Source organism: Nansenia antarctica (assembly GCF_963989245.1).
Source record: "Nansenia antarctica genome assembly, chromosome: 5".
NCBI lineage: Eukaryota > Metazoa > Chordata > Actinopteri > Argentiniformes > Microstomatidae > Nansenia > Nansenia antarctica.
Window position 1 is genome coordinate 26,815,666 of NC_137690.1, and position 27,163 is coordinate 26,842,828.

A 27,163-nucleotide genomic window follows, 5' to 3' on the forward strand; every position below is an offset into this window, starting at 1 on the left:
CCACGAAGCGCAGTTCAACAAAACAACTCTCTCTGCCGGGAGTATTGTAACAAATCCAATTGACCGGAGTGACCTTAAGGTTTAGAATGCAAGGTTGTGTTTTCTTGATAGAGAGGCTTAACTTCTCAAAATCCTCCAATGACTCCACATTTGTGCGTAACGGAATAATAATAAAGGACGTCATGCAGTTTACACGAGGGACTGCGCATATGGCACTTTTCATTAATATTTATATGAAATGTTGTTTGTCCTTGCTAGCCCATGTAGAGCCTGTTTGGAATGTGTTATGCATATAATAGAATAAATAACAGTTCACTGCAATTTATATCCATTCTCTGTCACCAAATAATAATTTGAGGACCACTCTGTCTCTCTCTCTCTCTCTCTCTCTCTCTCTCTCTCTCTCTCTCTCTCTCTCTTTCTCATGGTATAGAACCTTGTTTATGTCTAAAGAACCTTAGATGGACATGAGGCAGATCAGTAAAAGCTGGCCCAATACAAGGACCCCTGGGGCTGGACGGATTGATGCCCACACTCACCGTGGAGAAGAACATGGTGAAGATGTAGACAGAAGCCTCCAGGAGGTAGTGGCTGCGTATGGCGATGGCCACAGGCGGTACAAACATCAGGTTGCTGAGGCACAGGAGCAGGGTGGAGAGAAGCTGGAAGCCATAGGAGTACGCCTCCGAGTTATCAGTGCACCCCCAGCCATCCCAGCCTACACGGGACAACACAGGCATGCAATATGACGTATCAGATATGAAGACACATACAGTCCAAGCAGTTCCTCATATTTCTTTTGCTCGGCTTTCACTCGGCTTCATAAATATATATTGGATCCAGCAGGCTTGCTGTGCTATAGCTCAGCATGGGAAGAGGGTGCATTTCACATAGAAACATTCCTGTGTGTTTCTACTTTGTCAGAAAACAGGGTATTTCCTTTGATCATGGCAGATAAATGACTATACTGTACCCCCTACAGAATTACATGAATGCCGTTTGATGTATTTTTTTTTTAAAAGCCTCATAGGGAAAGTCAGATGTTTTCAACTTTTTCAAAAACATCATTCAAAGGCCCACATCAGTATATGCTAATGATGATACAATCTTCAATCTCTGTTCAAGGGAAGAGCAAACTACAGCGCAGCCCAAAGTAGATGACCTGGAAATGATCCTAAACCATGTGAGTGGCTAAGATGAAAAATATGCAATTTAAGGGGTTTACTTTGAGACTCATTCATAAACGCTATGCAGTACAAAACTATCACAAATATGCTGATTAGAGATTTCAAATACTGAGATCTCATAATCAATCATGTATTTAAAGGCCAATTTTCCCTTTTCTGTCTGTTTTCTTTCTAATTAATTTAACATACCGTAAATAAAATTAAAAAACAAGTTTTGTCACCTGCTTTGCACTCGCAGGCGGCGTAAAGGTAGTTGTTAGTGCGCAGAAGCTTGCACTGTCCATACGTCCCACAGTCGTTGATGCATGGAGTCAGATAGGAGCGCAGGTATAGCTCAGCTGTCACGTTGGCGCATGGCTCGAACCTGAAAAACAAGGTCAGAGACATCATTGAGTAAGTTTACATGCAATAAATCTACTCAGAATATGGTAATACACTGAATAAGTGCCCCCGACTAGCTTTACCAAAAAAGGTTCCATACATATAAGGTACCCCTAAAAGTGCTACAGTATATAGAACCATTTTAGAAAGAAACATGGGGTTCTCTTAATCTTCTGCATAGAACCATGTATAAGGCCATTTATGAATCATGGTACAGAAACTTGTTTATGTCTAAAGAACCTATATTAAATATTGTAGATACAGTATTTGAAAATTGTAGAAGTAGTAACCTAGATTCAGAAAGAGTGCCGGCAATTTCACATTGCCAGACCACAGCACATCTCAAAGTTACAGTAAACTTCAAGATACCTCAAAGGTGAATGGCCTTGCATGACAGTTTTAATTATAAGAATGAAGGTCCGCACCGATAGACTTGTACACTCTCTACGCCAATGGATGCCAGATGAACCACATCTACAAAACACATGCATGGACACAGATGTAATCCAGTTAGAATCAAATAAGAACCAACATTATAGGTACATTGGTTAGGGAGATAATGCCACACAAAGAACAGATATCCACAATTACCCACAACTCCCAAGCAACAGGAGGAAGCAGAAGGGAGCAATGTAGCAAGATTGTTGTGGGTAATTGTGAATTTCTGTTCTTTATGTTGTAATATCTAACCTGTGTACCTGTGATGTTGGTTCTTATTTCATTCTAATTGTGTTACATCTGTGCACATGATCATGTGACATCCCAACTTCAAACTGGTGTGTCGTGTGAAATGAGGGGCAAAAATGTTCCAAATAGGAATCCTCTCTTTGATTAAAAGGTTCCAATAAGCACCTCTTTGATAAAATGGCTCTATAAATGACTGCACTGAACTTCAAAGGGGCCATAAAGAACCCCCTTTTCCTAACAGCCCTGCTACATCTGAGACGAGCGTGAGCTGACTTTTATGTAGTCCACTGTACCTGCTACGCCAGCCGTGCGTAAAGCATAGCTGATGAGCGGCTGTGCTAGCAGCAACCTACAATTAGGATTGGAGTCTATTTTATTATGATAGGCTTCAATGCTTTTTTGGTCGCATAAAAAAACATATTCACTCAGCTTCATAGTGTGACAATGTAATAGAAACATTGATATTAGTAGTGCAAGTTGTTTACAGTATATCTGGAGGACAAGGACAAGCCCCGATTCGGAAGGAATTCTGATTTGACAGGACTCTCAACATAAAACAACAAGTTCATCGTCAGGAATTGATACATTTGCAAGTCCCTTGCAGAAACGGACTGAGAAGGATATTTATTCTGCATCCACACATGCAATTGTTCACGTTTCTGGTGACAGGCCCCCAGGGAAGAACCGTAAGCCTTGGCAACCACCTCCACAGACCAGTGGGAAAGGTTCTGTTTAGACAACGCCCTGCCCCCAATTGAGGCTGGCAAACAAACAAACAGTTGGTCCCACCTCAGGAATGACTTTGTCCTGTCCCGTCCTGTAGACGAACAGGGCGTGTACCGGACACAAAGTGTTTAGGCGCCGCTGCTCTGGAGAAGAGAATGGCAGAGAGTAAAAGGCCACTACTACTATCATTAATGGGAATAACTTTAGGAACGAACAAGGCCTTAGGACCTATTGTAACCTTAGAGTGGCCAGGGGCAAACTGAGTGCATGATGGATGAACTGAGAGCACATGGAGGTCACTAACATGATTGGCTGTGGTCTAGTCGAGCAACAAAGCCATCTATTAAGGTCCACAGTCTTAAGGTCCACAATCTTCGGGGGTTTCAAACTGAGTACTTGTGTGAGTGCAGCGAGAACCAACAAAGTCCCATGATAGGATCAAGTTTATGGTAACAGTAAAATGGCTAGCCCAAATCTTTTGAAATTCGTCTGACAAAATGCAACCACTGAATAGTGTTGTTTCAGTCTCTCATCTCCCAGGATGTGTTTAATTGCCAATATACTATGAAGTTGAATTCTCTTCCTCCATTTTCAGGGCTGCTAGAATCACTGCATTTCTTGCTGTTTTCTTTTGAGAAAGAAAGCTGTGAGGATGCACGACAAATATGTGCAATAAGCACAAGGGGGCGGGGGCGGGGACGACGACGACACATAGGTAGTCACATTGTGGAGTATACAGAGTCAGTTTCACAAGTTAAGTTGACCTTATGACGAACCGAACCTATTCATCCCTGTCCAAATAAGCATGATATCGCTCCCACTTCTGGAGATAGATTTCCACCTTATTTAATAACCTGAAGGATAGATTTTCTAGTGCGGCTAATTTACCCAACTGGATGTACCACAGAGATGCTGTCAGCGCAGCGGAATCTTTCCAATTCATAACAATGAGTTTTCATCCCAGCATCAGGGCAGTTTGTACCCACTCTGCATTAGGGAGCGTTAACTCGTCCAATACCTGTCTCCCAAAATGTACAAGCTCGGAGTGAAGGGGACGTCTTGACCAATAATTGTTTGAATGTAGTCATGGATAGAGCGCTAGAACTCCTGTACCCCTGGGCAGCCCCATAGCATATGAACCAGAGTACCCTCATTATCAACCTCCAACACCCGGCATCATCCCGCAGCCCCACAGGGTCCAACATACTCTATTCAATATTTTAAACTGAATTAGTCTCGTTTTCAATTCTCTCTACATTTTCTTAGAATTCCTAAGACTTAAGTTCCATCCCGCCTCTGTGAAACTGACATGGAGATCAGCCTATCTGGTCCTCTGTGATAGGATGCCTTTCTCAAGAGCTCCAAATCTAATGACAAAACATCTGTTCAAAACACTGTGATTGCTGGCCATGAAGGATGCTTGAGTGAATCAGAATAAACCAATTAAAAAGGGGAGCAGATGGGGAAGGGGCAGATGTACTGTAAAGTGGATGAGAGAGGCTTCCACCAGAAGAACCAGCAGGCGTCCTGCTTTTACAAGGAGAGGGATAAATTGTGTCTTCATTAGTGGTAGGCGGGTGGGCATCATTGGGCTAAAGACCACAAGTTGGAATCATCAGCACAGTGGTTAATACGCTGGTTAAGTGAGTACGTTGTAACCATGATCAAGTAAATGTAAATACGTCTAGTCTAGAAAGTGTTTGCCTAGAACTGCATTAAAGGGGCATTGCTATTATTTGGATACTGTATTTGATAATTTATCCAACTATTCAATAGGGTCTGGAAGACCATTCCTGTCATCCCATCCATCAACAGTTGGACTGTCATAACAGGTTGAAGGGTTAGCTGTATCTAAAGTAGCAGTGGGTACGTTGGCATCAACTCACCCATGCTCAGTGGCACAGAGGGACCGCAGGCTGAGGTACCAGGTGCCTGTTTGTGGGTATGGGATCCTCAGTTTGGTGATGTTGGAGGTGGCGTTGACAGAGAGGAGGAAGCCTGTCACTGACTCTGTATGTTAGAGAGAGAGAGAGGGAAAGAGAGAGAGAATGAAAATCATTAAAATGTTCTGTTTACAATGTATAATTACACAGGCCAATCACCCAATAGCATATACCCACACGATAGCATGTGTTTGTCTGTCAATTACAGATCCTTCTTATATTCAAATGACCCAAACTTTTGGGGTCTACAATTCTTTACATTAAAAACATGAATCTCCCATCTTGATTTCACAAAAATCAGAGATGTTCCAAGAATTTCACCCTCTTCCACAATATGCTCAGTATGTTCTCTACAACAGGGTATTATTACAACTCCATTATATTCCTAAAACAGGAGAAACATTCTATGCACGGTCATCAAGTAAATAATGTAACAATTTCTAATGTGACCAGGCTGTATAATCAACCTGCTGTTAAGGGCAGAATACAAGGGAGGATAACAGCTAACACATGATGGAATAATACCCATGTTATATTGAACGACAAGCTGCTCATACCAGATTCACAGTTCACCGTGGCGTTGTCACGCAGTGGCAGGGGCATCCCATGATTTAGGCATCCGAACACAGTGATGTTCTCTCCTTTCACCGAAGACTGGGGGATAAGCAAACAAGCACAGAAACACATCTTTGATCAGATACCGCATGGCATGCCATTTCCAACACAGCTTCCAGGGCTGGGAACCGAGACAAGAGGGAAATCAGGAGGTTCAGGAGGTTCACAAGGCACCACAGCAAACATTAACCCCTTGTTGCCACCGTGTCATAAGTGTATGAGACTCATCGAAAAGGAAACAAGTCCGCTGTAGCCTTTAAACAGTACACGGCAGCTCAGCCACTGGCCCTCTGTCTGTCCGCAGACATCTGGAAATAGAGATGTTCTCCCAGTAATTCCCTCACTGCATTAATTATTAACAAGCCTGGTGAATATGTTAAAAAACAAAGAGAGGAACTGACTTACACACACAGACACAGACAAGGACACACACACACACACACACATGCGCAAATGCACACACACACACACACACACACACACACACACACACACACACACACACACACACACACACACACGTGACTCTGATAGAGCAGGACAGTGAATTCGTAGGTACTGAAAGTCCTTATTTCACCCCCATCCCTTCATAGGGCATACATTTGCCATGCACCTTACTTTTGTAATGATACAGTACAAAAAATATATACGATTGCTATGTATGCACTATTGGCTAGCGTTAAATATGCATATTAAAAATGTCTTGCATCACTAACCTGGAGCAAAATCATGTTCCTTTGTATGCCGCACGCACGCACACACGCACGCACACATGCACGCACACATGCACACACGCACACGCACGCACACGCACACACACACACACACACACACGCACACGCACACACACACACATACACGCACACACACACACACACACACACATACACGCACACACACACGCACACACACACACACACACACACACACACACACACACACACACACACACGGTGCCTGGTTGACGTTGCAGCAGGCCCTAATTTAAGAGGTACACTTTGCACAACAATAAGGAAGGCCTAACCAGAGGCGTGGAGGACCGCGCTTGGCTGTCATTCAAAACACTCAGTAAATTAGTAGCTAGCAGTAAGAATGTCTTGTCCCTACTCAGTATCAGAATGACCGCAAGAAGGCAAGTGCAAAGGAGCCTGGCAGACAAGCACATTCCCATCAAGCATTAAAAGCATGTTTTTACAACTCCTAACTGAAAGCTGGCCAGTGCGAAGACAAGAACAAGGAGGAGGCATAAATTCATAAACACTCCTTGGTCTTTGAATTTTAATTTGGAGTACATCACAGCGCTTGACTTGGCTGGCTCTAGGTATTTGAATACAGCTGTTGAGTGTTCTGTTTTGCATCCCATGAAATATGCTTCCGCTTCCAACCTGGGCACCAGAACAAGCAGGGCTGTTTAGCTTGCCTGTGATTACAGAAGCAGTGAGAGGTGGAGGTGGAATGGGAACCTGACACTGGCATGAGTAGACAGCACTCTCCATTTCATAAAGTACTCAGTAGTGATCCACGGATCAGCCACAACCACCTCCAAAATGCAAATAACCCATCTGCAAACGCCCGACTATATTATGTGATGAAGTGACTAAGTTCCTAAGCATTTGGTGATTGGTGTGTATTTGGTGTGTATTTGGTGTGTATTTGGTGCTTGTAGAGTTAGGACCTAAAGATTTTGCTTATGCACTAATGCCAGATAAAACATTTTAAAAGAAAAACCTCAATGTAGCCTATAGATAATTCCACACAGATTATACATTTATGGATTTTTTAATGCGGTTTTCTCTTTATTCAATTGGCCGGCCCGCCATCCACCCGCCCTTCATCATACAATATTTTAAATATGGCCACATAACTTTCTAATTAAAGTCCAGCTCAGCAGGTGGTCTGTTTTGTCCACCACTTATACAGTATATGGGTGGACATTTCAAATTTGCCAGTTTCTACACTAAAATTCAGATCAACATGAATAATTAAATTCAACATAATTCCATTGCAGCTATTCAAATGAAATGTACACCAGACATTGGTATTAACTCAATAACTAACCCTAACTACACAGCTTAAGAAACTGTAACATTCCAATCCATAAAAAAGCTATGTGCAATAAAGTGGAATGACACAGGAAAAAAGTATAGAACACAGTAAGAAAAAGCACTAAACCAGCTTATGCCACTAATGAGTTCTCCAACCTGTGCTAATTAGAATCAGCTAACGAGTTTCCCACCTCTGAAAGTAAACAAATCATTTGTCACCAAGGTCTTCTGCAAGAAACATCTCATGATGGGTAGAAGAAAAGAGCTCTCCCAGGACCTTCGCAACAAGATTGTTGAGCAGCATAGTAAAGGCACTGGTTACTGACAGATTTCTCAACTCCTAAATATTCCTATAAGCACCATTGGGGCCATTATCCACAAGTGGAAGGAACATCACTCAACCATCAACCGGCCACGCATAGGAGCTCCTCGCCAGATTTCTGACCGGACAATCAGAAAGTTAGTCAAAAGAGTAGCCCAAGAACCAAGGACCACTCGAGCAGAGCTCTAGAAAGACCTAGAAGCAGTGGATACAGTTGGCAAAAGAAAATAATAGGCAATGCACTCCACTGCCACAGTCTCCATTCGCGATCACCCTGGAAGACTTTGAAAAAAAAGAATGTTGAAACTTCAGTTTCAAAAATCTAACTTTTCAGCAATAACATGACGCACCATGTTTGGAGGAGAAATGGCTCTGCATATGATCCTAAAAATACCATACCTACAGTGAAGTTAGGAGGTGAAATCATCATGGAAGGGGCTGTGCATGGGGCTGCAAATTATTGAAGGAAAGATTAATGGAGCCATGTACCAGGAAATGTGTTATCATCATGTTACCAGGATGATGAGGATGAGACGTGGGTGGATCTTCCAGCAGGACAACGATCCAAAACATAGGAGACTCTCAATTGGTTTAAGAGGAGGAAAATAAAGGTGTTGGACTGGCCTAGTCAATCGCCAGACTTAAATCCAATAGAACATTTGTGACAAGACTGTCTGTGTTGAAGAATGGGCCAAAATCCCACCTGATCACTGTGAGAGATTAGTTTTTTCATACATGAAGCATCTTGAAGCTGTCATTGGAAACAAAGGCTTCTCCGCCAAGTATTAAATATATTTCAGTTAGCGTGTTCAATACTTCTTCTAGTGTCATTCCTCTTTATTGCGCACAACTTTTATGGATTGGAGTGTTAGAATTTCTTTCGCTTTTTAGTTTTATTGAGTTAATAACAGTGTCTGGTCTAAACGTCATGTGAATATCTGGAATGAATTAGTTGAATTAAAAAATTGTTGACTTATTGAATACTTATTTCACCCACTTTACATGAACATTTGTAAATTCTAATGTGACATGGTTGGCAAGCATTTCAATCAAATCGGAGATTAGAGCGTAGCTGTGGTAAAACCATCTTGAATGTCCAGAAAATGCACGACGATACATTTGAGCAAAGGGATTGCTGTTAGCAAACAATTGCTTTGCAGACAACTGTGACCTGTGACCATACTGGATGCAGAACGATGCAAATACAACACAAAATGTATGGACAGTGTGTACGCCGATAATATGCAAGGAATTTTTCCTGGATACATGGTGTACAGGTTTTTGCCCTTGCTTGCTTGCTTTGTGCCGGTGGTCCTGGCCTCCCCTGGGGGACCGCTGGGTACTGGTAAGCAAACTGGCTAGTAGTCGCTCTATTGGTAGAGGGCTGCAAGGGAATTTTTCCTGGCTACATAGTATACAGGTTTTTTACTTTTGCCTGCTCGCGGCTCTGTCAGTATTGATTGATTGATTGACTGATTGACTGAACATTTTCATTGTGTGAAGCGCATTGAGTTGCATCTTGTAAGAAATGCGCTATACAAATAAAATTTGATTTGATTTTGATGATTTGCAGACAACTGTTCATTGGCCTGGTCACTAATACATTACAGAGACCACATCACTCCAGTCCTCCAAAACCTCCACTGGCTCCCAGTCCAATTTAGACTTCAGTTTAAGATTCTCCTCATCACCTACTGTACAAAGCCCTCAACATGACACCCTCCTACTTGTCTGACCTCCTCATCCATCACCATCACACCCATTCCTGCAGTCTCCATGCCAACCTCCTTGTCCCCATCACCAGGACTAAACACCGGGCCTGGGGGGACCAGGCTTTCTCCACTGCAGCTCCACTCCCCCACTCTTTGGGAAACTCTTCCAAACCACATCAAAGCTCTCTGTGGCCTGGGGAGGTCCAGTGGTCTAGCGCCACGGTCTACAGTGCACGCACACATATGCCCATGTTGGCGTGTGTTCGAATCCGGCCCATGCCCTGCTGACATGCCCTCTTCTCCTTACTTTCCTGTCTACTGTCTCTGTCCAATAAAAAGAAAAATAGGAGTTGGAAGGCCCCACTCAGAAAAAAATAACCTTTACATTTAAAAAAAGAATCCAGCTCTCCTCCTTCAAACAATCCCTCAAACCCATCTATTCTTGTTCTCCCCATTAAATGTAGTGTCTTAGTACTGAGAAAAGTCACTCTGTTTGGGCATCGGCACAATTCAAGAGTTTTAAGACATTCGCAAGAAACACAATGGGACAACAGCGACTGAACCGTTGATGTTGTTGACTTGTTACTTGTCGCTTTCAGAACCCTGGACAGGGCTCGGGCTGTATACTGATATAGCTCCGTTAATTAGCGTAGCCTAAATGTTAATGTGGCTTTTGCAGTGTTATAGCCTTTGCTCTGATGGTGTTAATTTGACATTTAAAGAAATACAATTGATAAAAAACTTAACTACAAGTTAACAATGTGCCGCAGGCTTGTATTTTGATAAAGCATGCAAGTTATTGAAGACGTGTCTGTCTCATCTTTTCGTTGCAGTATAGGCAACCTCAATGTAGCGTTCTGTGTTGCACTGAAGCGTATTAAGTGTATTCATTTTTTAATCTTTCTGCTCCCTGGCACACACATAGCATGCCTACCGTAGACTACCTTTATTTTTTGTAATGGTGACATGATACATGCCCCTCCAGAAATGCCATGCTAAAATCGACACTGGTGCTGCTTATAAGTGAGTGAAGAAATACACCACTGTCAAATTTATCAACACAGTTATCAACCTACAGGCACCACCAATTATCAACAAAAAACCCAGTGTCTGCTGACGAACAAGGAATGAGAGGCTGGAACAAACAGCAAATGCGAGGGGCCCATGAGAGCTGTAAATGAGTGCTCACAGCAGCGAATGCACTGCTCCAAGTGCTTTTGAATTATTGATCAGAACTGAATTCATAATATAAATTTGACATGTCTGAATACATAAATGAAAGATTGTTGTTTTAGGGTCATTGTATGTTTGGTTCATAAAATAATTATGATTTTGACTACATCTTCAAACTATTATTAGTCGGAGTGCTGCAGGAGCTTACTGCATTTCCTCTAGTTAGTTTTTCAAAAAAAGATATTGTTTCAAAAGCACAATCTTGGATTTCTAAACAATGTCTTCAAAAAAACTAACTACTTCAAAAGGTGTTCTAATAGCGTAATTGTAATATGATGGACATGGTCTGACACATCTAGAGCTCCTTCAATGAATTTGAGACAGATTTCCCAAACCCACCCCTATCTCTCAAGTTAACTTTAGTCGGCAGGCCAGCTATTTGGATGAAAAGCAAATTAAGGACACTCCATAGTCGTTTGTACACTATCACACTAGCCTATATCTAAAAAGTCCTCGTACTTTACAGACATCTTTGCCTAGCTTTCGAGGTATATTTGTGGTCTTAGATTTAGTAGCACCAGATAATGTAATAGTCGCCACAAATAGACTATATCAAATAAACCTTTTATTTCAAAATGTAACAATAAACTACAGTAGCCTACCTAGATAACTAACTGTTGGTCACCAAAAATAATGGATATTGAAACCAGAATTTCAATGCGTTAATTACAGTAGTGATTATTAGCCTACATGCTTTAAATCACCAACTCCTCTTCTAAGACCCTATGGATCACAAATATACAGTACATCCAAAGCTGGTGAAAATGATCAAGGAAAAAGGAATTTGTCAGCATCAGGTGGGAAGGGACCTCAGGATGAACACTAATAATACTGATCTCATCAATTATTGTATGTATGTACGCCGGTAATATCATACATCCAAGAGACAAAAGATGTTTACGTGTGGACAGTCAATATAATGCATATTTTACTAATCAAGTAACATGAACTGGCAGGAAGATAAAAAAAAATGTTAGGTGGTAGGTTGGGGTTACGGATTCGAATGCCATTAGTTCGAATCGGTTTAGGGGCAATTTTGACATGTGCTTTTTAGTGGTTTAGTTTGCTAATTCTTGTTGCTAATATCTTACATTTTCTTAAATGTTGCATGGGCAGCACTTCCACTCACTCGTAAACCAAAATGGAGACGACCGACGGGCGGATTGTTGTGAAGGCTCGAAAATGTGTTTGGAACTGGTTGAATCAGGACAGTCTATTGGTTATAAGTCGCAGGTCAGTGTTGTTTTCAGTGAATGTCAAGTGAATCTACAGCCCAAAGCAGGAGATGTCAAGGTGATTTTGTTCATATTACTGTGCTTTATTGTCTGTAGTTGATTTATGTGTTGTTGCTTTTTGAATAGTCATCCAGATTTTCGTAGGGTTGGGTGGATTGATAGGTGTTATCGATTTTATAATGTTCTCTCCACAGGGATTTTAGGACACCTGGAGAGTTTTCAAGGAAACCACTCACAAAAAGCCTTATAACTGTTCTGTTGGCTGTAGTTACACAATTATTTGCTTTACTTGCACACATGCTGTTGATAAGTTGCTGAAGTAGTAAACTTGACAGATGTTCTGTGTAAGAATACTTAGATTTTTTTATTTTTTATTTGCACTTTGTGTCCTTGTCATGTGTAGTATGTTATTCTGAACTAGGATCTGAGCATATCCACACAAACTTAAAGGTGTTCCCTATCAAATGGCATCCTGCTTTTGCACCTGATTATCATATTTACATTAGATATATATTACATATATATCTAATGTTATAAGCAGTTTAGTTTGGGTATGGTTTTTTGGCAAATTAGTCAAATAGGGCCTAAAGCTTAAGAGGCACATTAAGCAAACTAAATGCTTTTGGCATAGAGTGGCTTCTGTAGCCTATCAAAAGTTGCTGACTAGTTCCACATAGGCATCTAATCAATTAAAAATTTGCCTAAATCAGCTGGAGGTTTATACAGTGGATCTGTGGGGAAATTCACTCGCCATACGTTCACAACAAGCCAACTCTCTGCTAGTTGAGAGCCACCTGCTCGGCCAGCTCTCATGTTCTTTCCATGTCATGTTAATAGGTAGGCTAAGATACAAGATACACTTTACCACATTTTTCCTGCAACCCCTTACTGTTAGCTGGTTTAGGCAGCTAGCGGTGGTGCATCTCTCGCTCATCGCTGTTTGACAGACAATGAGTCAAAAAGCATAAAATATGCACACGTAGTGTTACAATTTCTTTAGCTGTGTAGTTTTATTGAGTTAATACCAATGTCTGGTCTATATTTCATGTGAATACAGCAATGGAAATATGTTGAATTAAAAAAAAGTTGAATACTTATTTCACTGTATATTGACTGCCCACACATTATGTTTTCTAGGAACATTTATGTACAATATCATACATAATATGGGATAAAGGAGTAGAGTAAAGTGGTAGGGCTACATGGCCCTCCAAACAGAGTTTTTTCAGAGGCACACTCCAAACCGAGTGTTATGCGAAATCTCCCAGAATGCATTGCGAATCATCGGCAAGAGCAAGTGGTGAACGCACAAGCAACAAAAGAAAACCACAAATGTAATTATTTTCTTTGTTACTGAAGATTTAGAAATTATGATAACCATCATTATCTTAGTTACATGTAATTTCAATGTATTATAGACCTTTTCTTCATAACAATCATAACAAAAACTCGCTAGTATGCTGAAGTCTCTAGCTAGCTAACGTTACAACATTGTTTTAAGGCTGATTTGTGCATGACAGTCCCGCATTTTGATATATTTCCATGTCCCATTTACCCCCTTTGATGACATGCCCGAAATGTTACTTAAGTCTAGCAACAAAGTTGCTGCTGTGACGTTCTGTTCGGGCTGTCTGTCTGCTTTCTTTCTGTAGGAGAAGCAGACCCATGCTCCTGGCCGGCTGGCCTAATCAGCAGAGTGGCCTACACCTAGTGGTTGGGCTTTAAGAGCAGGCGCTCCTCATTCTCCTGGGAGACCTCTCTCCATGCGTACACATTTTGTTTTGTTGTGGCAGTTCTTGTTTGTGGCATTATTGTTTCACACCCTACAACATCCTGCATTCATACATACACACATCCACTCACTCACACGTATTTTTGCCTAAGTTATTAAATATTATGTTATTTCACAGGTTCTGACATGTGATCTCCCCTTCTTGTCTCTACCCACGAGCCGGGTCGTGACACTGCACTTGTTACCGCTCCTCTAATATCAGTGCAGATTGGTAGGGTAGGAGCACGGGTTGCTAGTCTACAGAGCACCGCTATTCTGTCATGAAGTGGCCTGGTAATGAAGCATTGTTTTATTTTATTTTATGACTTGTTTGATCGATTGAGAGCCTGAAATGTATACGTTGTGAACGAATCACGAGTGTCCATACTTTTCTATGATACTACTGATAAGGTATAAGGGTCTTGAAGGGTTGTCCCATTTCATTGGGGAAGATGTCAACCACCACCCCTTGTAACTGTTCCGAGGGACAAAAGAGGGGTAGGGGTAAAAATAAGAAATGGGATTGGGCCTGAAAGATGCTCTAGACAAACCCATTTAAAAGTTTTTCAAATGGAGCTATTTTGTCTGTTTGGCTTTAATCTTACAACAGCAGGATGATTGCTGTATAATTGTCAAATCGATAAAATACACTCATTTTTCCCGTTTGAAAGTGCCATTACTTTGCACCAGTATGATGAGTGCTTGTCCTTTCTTCTCCTCCTGCCCCCATTTATGTCTGCTCATACTGCCTCATTAGTGTCAGGTAATTGCCTTTTTCAGACCAAAGCAAGTTGACTTCTAATGACTGTCGCTGCGCATTAATGAATAAGTTGAGGAACATTTCCAGAAGGTGCAGCTCGCTCACACACACACACACACACACCAATCCAAGCATGACACAAACAAATACACCATATGTGACATGGTCTGGTCAATTGGTCCGCAGCCGATTTAATGTTCTGACTTTTCTTTTGAAAAATTTAAATACATTTCAGCGTTGTTGAAAATCAATGACACACTCACTAGTCAACTAACACAGCTTGTTTTGTGAGCCTGCTAACAATGTAGTGTTATAGTTAACTAGGTAGCAGTGGGGATTACTCACCGAATCCACAGTATTTTGGCTTGACTAGCGAGTTTGTGTTGTGATTTTCAAAGACAAGATGAGGCATATAAGTTGTTATAAGAAGAAAAGGTCTGCCATAAATGGACAGTAGGAAACCTTCAAGGGTCCTCTTCAATTCCACTACCAAAAGGTCATGCTGGAAATGTAGTCCAATTTCATAAGTCATTCCTTATATGAGACGTGACTTTAAATGCCGACATTTTTTGACACTGCAAATAAAGTTATTCTTAACAGCAGTACAGTATGCCATGACTATAATTCATCAATTTGAACGAGCCTGGTCGCTGTTTACTGATTGCCAGACTGTTGTGTCCAAGCTCACCAGAGGCTCTCTTGTGGTGGAGCAAGACTGGGAAGGCCAGGTGTTTAGTGGCAGCTGGAGCAAATGACTTCCATTAAACACCTAGCTCATAAAAACTGCTCTGTGGTGATGGGCTAGGGATAAATCACAACATCGTCCTTGCAAGATAATACCCAGATGGCAACATACGGCAGCGGATAGAAATCATTTGCTTTACGGTGGTGGCACTCAGGAGGCTACTCTCCAACTTTCAAAAAGAGTGAGGGATTCTCTTTTACAACCCCCCTGTGTTGGAAGTCAGACACTTTCCAAAGTGCTGAGTGGGTAAGCATGTCTTTGGTGAACTGAGCCATTTCACTTGCTTTCCCATTCCAGTGAGATATCATTTTCCATATAAAAACACTGTCCTGTGCTTACCCATGATGGTACAAGACGAATTTAGTCCTAAAATGATCAATTTCATGGAACGTGTTTTATTTTGGCTTAAAACCTAAAGCCTTAAAGCTGTTTCTATGCAAATGTTTAAATTATGACACGTCCTAAAATGTAAGTCTGTCTACAAGCCATGTATCATTACCTCACCCATTACGAAGCAGAACAGCAGACGATTCAGTGAATCCAATTCACAAATTCGAAGTATTTAGTGGTCCTAAAACTGTTGTTTGTTATATTGAGTGGGCTCTTCAACACTTACATAATGTGAAAAAAATGAAAAAAAGTTCCTACTTCAACTGTCTCCTACAGTGAAAGGTCATGTGCTATGACATAGGTCTCTCAAATGAGACATCTTGATTTTTCAGGATAACGGTGGAGTGGGTTGATGTTGGTTCCTCTGGCTAGAGGTAATCCTGACCCTCCATTCTGGCATTGGGAAGTTAAAGTGCTGGAAATGTTTCAATAGAAAAAGAAAAGGCTGCACTGTTTCAAGGGTGTATTTTGTGACACCAAAATGTATCGTTTCTCAGTTCTAAACTTCAAAAGGGTAAAATTAAACAACCCATATTGTGAATTTCTAACCAGCATTTTTAAAGTGAATGATGAAGTCTGATTACATCTTTTGTGCTGGTCTGAGTGTTCGGAATTCGAAAGTTCAACCATAAAAGTGTCAAATGCCTTTGACTACTGAAATCCAGCTAAATGGAATGGCTTGAGGGCATCAAGTAGTAATGATCACTCTAATATACAGCTCAGAGGCCTCAAAGTGTCACAGAGAACCTCTTACTTTCTGTACTGATCTGTATCACCTACAGGAGGTCCCAGGCTCAGCAAAACATCAAAGGCTTACCTCCTTTAAGGTGCTCCCTCACCCTCCAGGACCAGACTTCTAACCTCTCAACCATGAACAATTCATTCACATTTTCAACTCGGCACCAGCCTGCGAGAGCTCTCTGACTTCTCTCACCTCCTTCCATTTCCCTGTCAGTTCTCTCATCCATTAGTAAACAGAGCCGACAATCTCAAGGGTGAATAGAACATCAGCAATAGGGATCCATTGACTGCATAATGCTTTGATTTCTTGAAAGTGAGACTTGAAAGTTTTTGGTTCTTTCCAACATACAATAAGTTGTTTGTGCTTGGTTATGGCTTCCAAAACCTCCCAGCTAACATTATGTCCAATTCTGGAGGACACTTTTAAAGATCCAGTTTGTCATTTAGAGATTTAAAATAGTGCCAAATGGCCATGATAAAGTAGTAGCAATCAAGGAATGAGATCACATGATCAAGTACATTCAGTAGGATGTTTTGGACGAAACTAATTGCTTTCTAAAATCTGGGAGAAGCACTGGCCTTCTTCCTACTATACGTTGTGTTTGTTTTGCTATGTACCATATGTGTTTGTTTTGCTATGTACCATATGTATGTTTTCACATTTTCAGTGTGGACAGAGGAGCTACAACACGCAAGACTACAAGCTTCACCTTTAACAAAAGCTGATCACAAGTACAAAGCATGGACATGTCTAGTAAGTGTCCTTATCACCACCCAAATATTTAGCTCTGAATATTGAAGCCAATGTACTCCAATTTTCACGCAAATATCTGATTCACATGAATTACTTTTGCATACAAATATATATCTGTCAAGGATGTGCAAGTTGGTCAACAATAATAGCTTAAAACAGCATCCCCGTTCTACTCCATCACAGGATGTCTCCAGGGACCAAGGATGGGATGTGCCACTTCCCGGCCATCTATCTCAGTTTCAGTGGATATGGCATGTGAATTATTTAGACTTTCATTTCTCAAATATAGAAAAATCTCTCAGAGGAGAACTGGATGGCATATATCAAGAAAGATATATGGAATTAGAGTCCAACAGAGAGGGAACTATCATTTGGCCGCACTGTGTGCTACTCTACATGAAAGGGCAGAACAATTTGAGCAAAATGTCTTCTAGATGTATGATACTGTATCGTGCAGGGGGGAAATGTGGCATTGGAAATCCTGTAATCTGAGATAGTAGACATGATTTCCCCTGTAGTTAAAAGTGGGAATTTAAAGATGAAAGTACACATTTTGTTCCTTGAAAACTGCAGTTATGTAAATGCTCTAAAATTCTGAAAAAATGCTTCCTCCCTCTTATCCGTCTTTTTATTAAAATGCTCCTACTTTTCAGTTTGTGGATTTGGGGTGTAATCCCTTGATGCCTTGTATGAAAATAGGGGTATTTCGCACACATACATTACCCTAATTCAAAAATCTCTTTCTACCTTCCGTTTGTAATGTTATTGTACCTGTGTGATCAGAATGTACCGAATAGAACTGAAGCTCCTGTCAATCCATCAAAGCTTGTCTGACAGTGCAGAGAAGGAAATAAAAACATACAGCATACTTGTTATCCAATTGCACACCCAGACTATTGTCAGTGTACAAAGAAAACCTGTTTTAAATGACAAAAACAGCTTCCATGCCAATGTGTGCTGAATGGGGGAGAGAGAATGCCCTCCACAACAATACATGGACTGTTGTTGGTTTTGTAGAATCGTCCTTGGCTTTGAACATGTCGTGGGCGTTTCAGAGGCAATGCTGCCAAAATGACAACCTGCCTTGTGTGGTAAACAGTTCTGGCTTCAAAACTTTAAATGCTTGTTTGATTCTGTCTGCCTGGCACCATTGACCCAATGGAATTGTCCAAAAAGTGCAAACACACACCTATCTGGCACACTACACAGGCTCAATTAAATGCTTTTGGATCCAGGTCTGGTGGTAAAAAAGACAGTTCTTTTAGCAAACGGTAAGATTTACAACTGGCAACACACTATGAGGATGAAGTGACCCTTAAACACTCATAAGTCGATCGCTGGGACTCACCATGTTGAGTTTGAGCTCCATGTTGAGGACTCCCCCACTGTCTAGGACGGGCATCAGGTTGATGGCAAACACAGCAGCCCTGTCTGGGGGGATGGATATGTTTGGCCCAAAGAAGATGTAGAAGTGCACGGAGAAGGTGTCCAGTTCATTCCGTAGCGTGGGGCGGATGGGCCAGCACTTGTTGGCATCTGCGGTGGGGGCCAGGTAGGTGATGCTGTCCCCTGAGTTGAGGACAGGACTTGTGTGTTTTGATCCGTTGTTGGGGAGGCTGGGCAGGCCCGCTGCTGGAAGGGTTTCAGTCAGGGAGAAGCCCATGGGCGTGCCGAAAGACTGGGGCATGTTCAGGGCTGAGCCGGCTGCAGAACCCTTGGCTGTATGGGGTTTGGAGCAATCTGGTGTGAGACAGAAGAAACCTTTAGTTAAAATATGAAGTATTGCTAAAAGAGGTGAGAGGAGTGTGTGAGTGTGTGCATGTGTGCATGTGTGCATGCGTGCATGCGTGATACAATCCCTGGAGTAAAACACTACCGGTGTACTGTATCTCCACTGTATGCCTGATGTCTAGTTGTAGTAGAGAACAGAGGTGAGGTCAGAACAAGGTGAGGTCAGGCCTTTCAGACTAACTTGTGGTGCTGTAAATCTGTGCCAACACATTAGCTCACTGAATTTATATTAGCTCATTGCAATATTTACAAATGTATTTCATACCAATAAAGCCCATATGAATTTTAGTGGATCATACACCAAAAAATAAACCATGTTCTCAACTTTGTTCTGTAAAACATCAAGACAGCATAAACTGGGGGGAAAGTGCTGTGCACTGCTATAATAGATGATGAGTTTAAATATTTATCCACCAAAACTCCTGGGTAAGGTTGCTCTACAAAATGAAGTGTAATTGTTAGCAAATTGTGTGTGTGTGTGTGTGTGTGTGTGTGTGTGTGTGTGTGTGTGTGTGTGTGTGTGTGTGTGTGTGTGTGTGTGTGTGTGTGTGTGTGTAAAAGACCCATATATGTAGGTAGAGAGGTAAAATATAGTATAGGTATATGCTATAATATAGCAGAATAATGGTTGGTGGGAGAGAAGGAATAGGTAAAAATAGACTGTGTCAAGCAAGAGAGAGAAAACAAGTAATGATTCAGCAGAGTCAAGTAAATAGGTCATTGAGGAACAAAGAGGGCATTCCTGTCAGCTCGCAAAACATCATCAAATTAATTTCCAGAAGACCTCAGAGAGAAGGATCACAGACTCTCCTCTCCGGCTCTGTCTAGTTTGCATATTATGTACCAAGCTCTGTGATTTCTGGAAGTGGCTGAGGCATTAGGCATTTTAAAGTGCAAATGTGAAGGCAGTGGTAGCTGTATGGACAAAGGACCTGCTCAGGGGCTGGCAATAGAAAATCCTGTCAAGAGCTCCTTCTTTTTACATTGGCTCTTGAAGAGCTCCTTCTTTCTACATTGGCTCTTGAATACCGCTCCTTATCAAGACATATCAATATTATCTTTCAAAACAAAAGCAAACCTGACAATAGGGCCTTCTTTTTCCCCAATGTTTGATCGAATGAAAACAGACAAAAACATTAGTTAAACAGGCGATTTAATGAGTTCCTTGCTATTGTGCAAATTATCTTTTATGCAAATATTTATGTTATTTATTTTACGCATCAAAGCAGGATTAAGGAGTGCACTGTAACTAAATGCAAAAGCAAGACGCACAACAAATGGGTAGAAAGCCAATTAGCAATTGGCTACAATGAGGAAAAAAACAACTAGAAAGTATTGTTAAAAGAGGTGAGGGGAGTGTGTGCGTGGGTGTGGGCGTGTGATGAAATTGTTGAGGAGCAAAACACTAGCGGAGTGTAAACCTTCTCCCACTATTGTACACATACCCAAAGACACCACAGTCTACATTCTCTGTTTCCACTGCAAAGCCACTGTATGTATACCTGATGTCTAGTTGTACAGTAGTTGAGGTCTTTTAAGCATATATTAAACTAACTTGTGGCACCGTAAATCTGTGCAAATACATTATCTCACACCAATATTTTACGTATTAGTAAAAACTATTTAAATCACATTTTAGTGGATCGCACACCAATAGTAAACCATGTTCTCAACGTTGTTCTGTAAAATGTCAAGACAGCAGAAAATGAAAGAATAATAAATCATGTGTTCATTAATTTCCTTTTAATAGGGTTGCCCACAAGAAGTGTTAAAGTCACTGATCTCTCTCATCCCTTCTAGAAGTAGGATGTTATTTTGGGCCTTTCAGTTATCCTCAGCCTCTGTCAATTAACTGAATCCCAGAGGTCATTGAAGCTCATATGCTTGTTGACTTAGGGCCCTGGCCCCCCTGCAGTTAATAAACTGTTCAATCGTATGTGCCATCATTCTAAATTGACAATAATAAAGGCCAGTAGGGGGATATTTGCCATTAGACCCATTTACAGTAGATCAGTAACCCTGTAGGCCAGAGAATGGCATCGTTATAAATGAGCCAGAGCTTTACAGGGGACAGTCAGAGGAGAAAAACAAGTAACACTGAGGGAACATCTTCAAGAAACTGCCCCGTAGAGATCTGAAGCCAAGACCTTGATTAATATGAGATGAAGATCACATTCTTCAAATAAATCATTTTGGTCCCCCACAATGATCACCGTATTGTCCAAATTGTCATAATAGTCCTGGCCCAAAGAACATGCAGATAAGATGTGACTTCATTAATGCTCAAACTGCCTAGGGTTTACAATGGGTGTTTTCACACTTGGTCCCTTTCAGCCAACTAATAAACAAATATTGGTTATTGGTTATTGGTTTCAGTACAGTCTGTAATAAGTGTAGTGAAATGTTTTGGAAAATGTTCTCAATTGTCATTGCAATTCCCATTGCAGTCAAACGATAGTGTAATCTTGGCCATTAATGGTGCCCATTAAACCTACAGAAAAGTGTTTTATTTGCTTTAATAAGCTATTGCTGTGGAAATTATAGTCTTTAATAATACAGGAAAAATACAGAACAGCATTGTTTTTGTTTAATACAGTACCTCTTTGCTTACTGTAAAATGTTTTACAGCACTGTACTGTACAGGCAAAATACAGTACCGGTCTGGCAACCGTGGTGCCAGTAAAGTACTAGACATGTAGGAGGAGGTGTTTTGAGAGCTTTGAATGCAAAGTTCCTAAATGTTCCTTTTAGTTTAAAAAAGTAAACATTCTTGGTAACACTGTACTTAAAGGAGCAGGGTGTAAGTTTGTTCGAAATCTGCCACCACTGCCAAATTCTGTTTGAATGTCCAAACAACAACATCTAAAAATATAGCCGCAAGTGGCAATTAAGGGCACAAGGGTTGTCCTCAAACATCTCTGTTATGTACTCATCTCTGTTATGGCACTCAAAGCACACTAGATGGAGACATGTCTTTTATATTGTGTAACATTTAATGTTTTAATAACATTTAACAATAATGTTCTGCCACTGAATTTGTAGATTTAGAGATTCATGGTTATATTACTAGATTATAATAATAATTTAACCATACAAGAATGTGTTTCTATAGGAGATAAAAGGTGACTGCAGTTTTAAACCCTATTTTATTTTGGAGTAAATGGCAGGCATCTTTTTGTCCGATCAACCTCAATTGGTGCTCATTTGGTGCTCATCTATGTGATGGCACTGTCTCTGAGCACACTAACTTTGAGATTGATTAGACTAACAATGACTGGCATAGCTCTATTTGCATATGTCAGAATTTATGTTACATATTCATTTGCATTAATATGGCCAACATAGCCTCATTTGCATGTTTCGTTAACAATGCTGATTATGGCCGATGTCCAGAAACTCAACGCCTTGCTATAGCGTCCCCTTCTGGAATTTTAGCGTCAACATTGTTGTGAGGGTGTGGCCTGGGGTCTTCTATGTGCCTGTCAAAAAGCAAACATTTGTGACAGTCATGGCCATTTTTCATGAAAATGGCAGAAGGCTGAATAATAGAAATAACATTGGAGACATTTCTTTGTGTTTTTCCAAAAATGTGAAATAGCTGAAAATCTATCAGGAAGCATCTTATCATTCCAAATAGCTTTTTTGTTCGTCTTGAGGAGGCGGATCTGCCAGTGTTGATTTGGTAAATATTGGCAAAATGTGTATAGCCTCATTTGCATGTTTCGTAGAAGAACCAAACAACCAAAGCTATGCAGATGTAGCCATAGAGATGTGTTAGTGTGTGTGTGTGTGTGTGTGTGTGTGTGTGTGTGTGTGTGTGTGTGTGTGTTGGTTTGTATATCTGCTTGTGTGGTTGGAGGGGGGAGTGGCTGCACTTTTCAGACTTTTAAACTCTTAACCCTATCGCTCACACATGGTTTTGTGAGGTGCTTTGCCATTAGGCATCTTGCTTCCATTACCAGCATACCTCATACAACACCCCTGCGGCAGAATGGCCTAAATCCCCCTGCATGCCTTCTACGGCTGACATTTCTGCTGCGCACAGACTATTCTTGCCCTGTGACAGATGTTGCACGCTGGCAAGGACATCTTACTTAAAAAGCGCCATCAGCAAAATGTGATCTATGGTGGTGTGCATGATGCCACGCTCCCACCCCTCCTTGGCTCAGCTCAGTGTGTATGGACAGAGTTTCTGTGAGGAAAGCTGCAGCTATGTAAACTCTTGAGTTCTAAGTCATAATAGCTTCGGGATACCGTTCTTCAGACCTATCCTCGGTTGAAGTCAAATATATGCTAAACTGCCATTCTGGCGCTTTGAATTGCCTCATTCCCAGATCAAAGTTTCACTCACTGACTCGAGCTCAAGGCTGATCCGACATCAGTTTAACAAAGTGCTTCTAATCTATAGCTCTGTGGATTCCTGATGAAACGAAGCACACATTGCGGCAGACATGCAAGAGACGTCACACTTTAAGGGAGGGAAAAAGATTCAGTTGCCTTGTGCGAGATATAAAAGGAACATGCATGGATATTGAGATATAAAAGGAACATACATGGATATTGAGGCTTTAAATCATTCAGTGGCAGTTTCATCTAAATAATAGTATTGTATAGCCTGTTCACATCCCTGTTCAGATCCCTTTGAAATTCTATGTTTCAAATCAAAACACAAACCTTCCAGGGAGGTACTTATCAGTCAGTTACCAATTCTGAAAAATCATGATATCATGGTGGTGGGGCTCCAAATGGAAACGGTCTTCTTCATATTTTGATGGGTCAGCTATAGTTTTGGTCAGCACATGTCTTTGCTAACCAATATACATGATACACAATATATATTAGATACAGCCAACCCTTACCGAAGTATGTAAACAAAAAGCCAGCTGAAGAGGCACAGGTTAGGGTACTCTAGGTAAGAGCAGATGTGGAGAAGTGAAGTAAACCCTTCCCTGTAGAAGTTGACTCAAAGTGACAGGTGAACAAGTGCTGACCACAGACATTATCAAAACAAAGTCACAGTTATGAAAGTCAGGGCTACACTAGAGATAGAGATAGATAGGTACTTTATTGATCCCCGAGGGGAAATTAAGGGACAGTCCACGGATGTGACTTTCCCAGCTGCAATGAAAGGTGAAGCAGCCCTTCAACACCAGTGGGAGGCCTGAGAATAGACGTGTACTCAGCAGACTTGAGGATTTACTCCTCTGACAAGATGATTTACAGAACAAGTCCATCGTGTGTGTGTGATACTAAGCTTGGATGTGATAGGCGCAGGCGTGAAAGATTTATCGCTACTGCTTGCAATGTCCTTGTTTCATGCTCCCCACTCCCTCTGCACAGAAACCCAATAAAAAGCCTTTGGTACATTATCTTTGGCCAAATGAAAGGCACTGTTTAGTGTACTTTTATTAGGATCTATCTGAGCACTCAACAAGCTAATCTTCCAAAAGTCCTTGGAAGATACACTGTGGGTATCCTATTTATATAAGTGTGTGAAAGGGAGTGGTGTAATGTCACAGGGATTCAGAGTGCCCCGTTGGGGGTTGGTACTATAAGTGGCAACCCAGCCGAGGCTTTTTTACAAACAGGAAAGGAGGAGCGTAATTTCTTTCTGTGTGTACAACCTGTAACACAGCAAGAACCATTCCCAGCTCTCCTATTGTTTCAGCAGAAGTAACAACATAGCTTTGGCAGCTTACACACAACAAAACACCACACAATCAGTGGCGGCTGGCCAATAGAGGGCGCTAGGGCGCCGCCCCCACCTTCCAAAGCGCCCCCACTTCCTAGTTGCTACTTGTAAAAGTTTTTAAAAAATAAACATTGTTTATTCATAAAATGCGGCTGATATTCTGTCGGCGCCTATCAGCATTCATTAAAAATCCTCCAATACAATAAACATTTTATCTGTGTGTGTGTGTGTGTGTGTAAAATTCACTGTGAAAATACATAGGGTAGGGAGTCGGGGACGCCGGCCGAATGGCACTCTATGGCAGTCCAAATACTTTTGGCTTACACGTGAGCTGTAGCAGCGCTCCAAATGGCTGTCTCCTATTTCTCGGTCGGGGCGCAAAAAATGCGCCCCGAGCATGCGCAGATTATAGGCTTACCTAGGCTGCAGCCTAGGGCCACTACCACTAGGGGTAGTAAAAATTAAAAAATGCGTGAGACTTGAGAGCCCTGAATGAATATCCGGTTGTTAAGTCTGACGACAAAAACGTGACGTTTTGCAATTTCCGGGTCCAAACCAGAAATTCTCTGCACCAGAATACCAGTGTACTACAGCGGTAGAATGACAGTTTAATAGTTTTTTAGACTCGGATCTATTCATACAACAAGGGACACAGCACTTTCCCGTTTTCCCCATATTGTCGGGGTATTTGAGCCTCGGAAAAGCGCTATATAAATATAATTTAGTATTATTATTATTGCGGCATTTCGAAGACAGCGCCTCAGCCAAATTTGGACCCGGAAACACATCGCGACTTAACAACCGATATTCGGACAGACAACAGGAGAGGAGAGCAACAGAGAGACAGACAACAGGAGAGGAGAGCAATAGAGACAGAACTGAGGTGAGGTGAGCAACAGAGATAGTTCAGGATGATAACAAACAGTTCAGTATGACAGAGACAACTAACTGTATGATTATAGAGTTGACATGTTCAAGGAAATATTGTATGATAATAGAAAGGTACACTTTAATTTAATTAAAGAAGTAACAAAGAACACATTTATTATCACAATTGCATTGTGTTCCATGTCTTTCTCCATTGAATAAATAATGCCTAGTTGAATGGCTAAACAAGACAACTGTCTGGACAGTACTGCTAGAATTATTCACCTTACCGCTGCACAGATAGACAAAGGGTATAAGTCCATTCTGTTAACATTAGGTCTACTCTGCTAACAAAGACTATTCCAGTTGATTTGTCAGTTGTTGTGCATTATATTTTTGTTGTGTTTGCAGTTTGCCCTTTAATAAGTTATATATAAAAAATAATTAAGTTATATATACAGTATATTCTCATGCTAAAATGGACTGTAAATCCAGATTTTGAAGTTGATATTCTTCCCCGTGGAGCATGCCCCCATAACCTGTGCCCCACCCCAAATTTTTATCACCAGCCGCCACTGCACACAATAGGTTCTTAGGGGTCTCTTTCTGGCATCGTTGAGGTGAGATTGCGTCATTTATAGAACCATTTCATCAGAGGTGCTTTTTAGAACCTGCTCATCAAAGAAGTGCTTTTTGGAACCATTTTACCTATCGCCTTCCACATAATGCACCTATTTAATTAAGCAATAAGGTATGAGAGGCCGTGCTTTATTGTGAATAAAGTCACAGCTGAGGGGTACTCTTAGTCCTCAGCAGAGGCCTCTCAATCCTACACTAAATTTTGTATGAATTCATCCAAACAGCAGAACATCAAATTTGCATGAAATATTACAACCCAGGGCATATGAAAAGCTATGAATGCGACCGAGTGGACATGAAAGGCACCATTTATACTGGCAGTTCAATAGAGAAGACAGAAACTGACAGTTCAATATGAAATTAAATCTTGCAAATCTCAACATCACAGTTGAAATGAAAAACATTGAGTAACCACTCAATATTAATGCCTATTACTGCATAAGCGCACAAGTCATCATTTTGTACCTAGCCACTCGAAATGAATGCCTAATGCTGTATAACTGCCACGTAAGTCACATTCACAGCTTTTCATATGCCCTAGGTTATAATATTTCATACAAATTCAAGTGTTTGTGCATGGGATATTACTGCAATGATAAATAGGTAAAATGTGTCATAGCTGTTACTTTAGGGAATACAGCATGGCTTCAAACATCTGGGCCAATCACAATGCTTGTTCTGATCCAACATGTGTACCTGTGACATTTCTTTGTGAGATATTACAACATAAAAATCTAAAATTCTCACTTATCCACAGTTTCCAGTGAACCTGCTACATTACTCTCTTCTGTTTCTAGGTAATTGTTGGAAATAGTGGATTTACAGTCTTTGTATTACATTATCTCACAACGATGTACCTGTGATGTTGATTCTTTTTTTAAATTAAATTCTAACTGTATTACATTGTTGGGGCAGTCTATCAGGGCA

General features: G+C 41.1%; 1 protein-coding gene across 1 annotated transcript in view; it reads right to left on the reverse strand.

Moving 5' to 3' along the window:
• The window catches only part of tmem8b (transmembrane protein 8B), a gene marked incomplete at its 5' end in the record, with an annotated part of 51,430 nt that overhangs the window by 10,565 nt on the left and 13,702 nt on the right, over window positions 1-27,163 (reverse strand). The window contains 5 exons of the mRNA XM_080532686.1: window positions 540-718; window positions 1,409-1,551; window positions 4,868-4,991; window positions 5,482-5,578; window positions 18,596-18,987. Coding sequence (XP_080388812.1) covers window positions 540-718; window positions 1,409-1,551; window positions 4,868-4,991; window positions 5,482-5,578; window positions 18,596-18,987 — 935 coding nt within the window. The remainder of the gene's footprint in view (window positions 1-539; window positions 719-1,408; window positions 1,552-4,867; window positions 4,992-5,481; window positions 5,579-18,595; window positions 18,988-27,163) is intronic.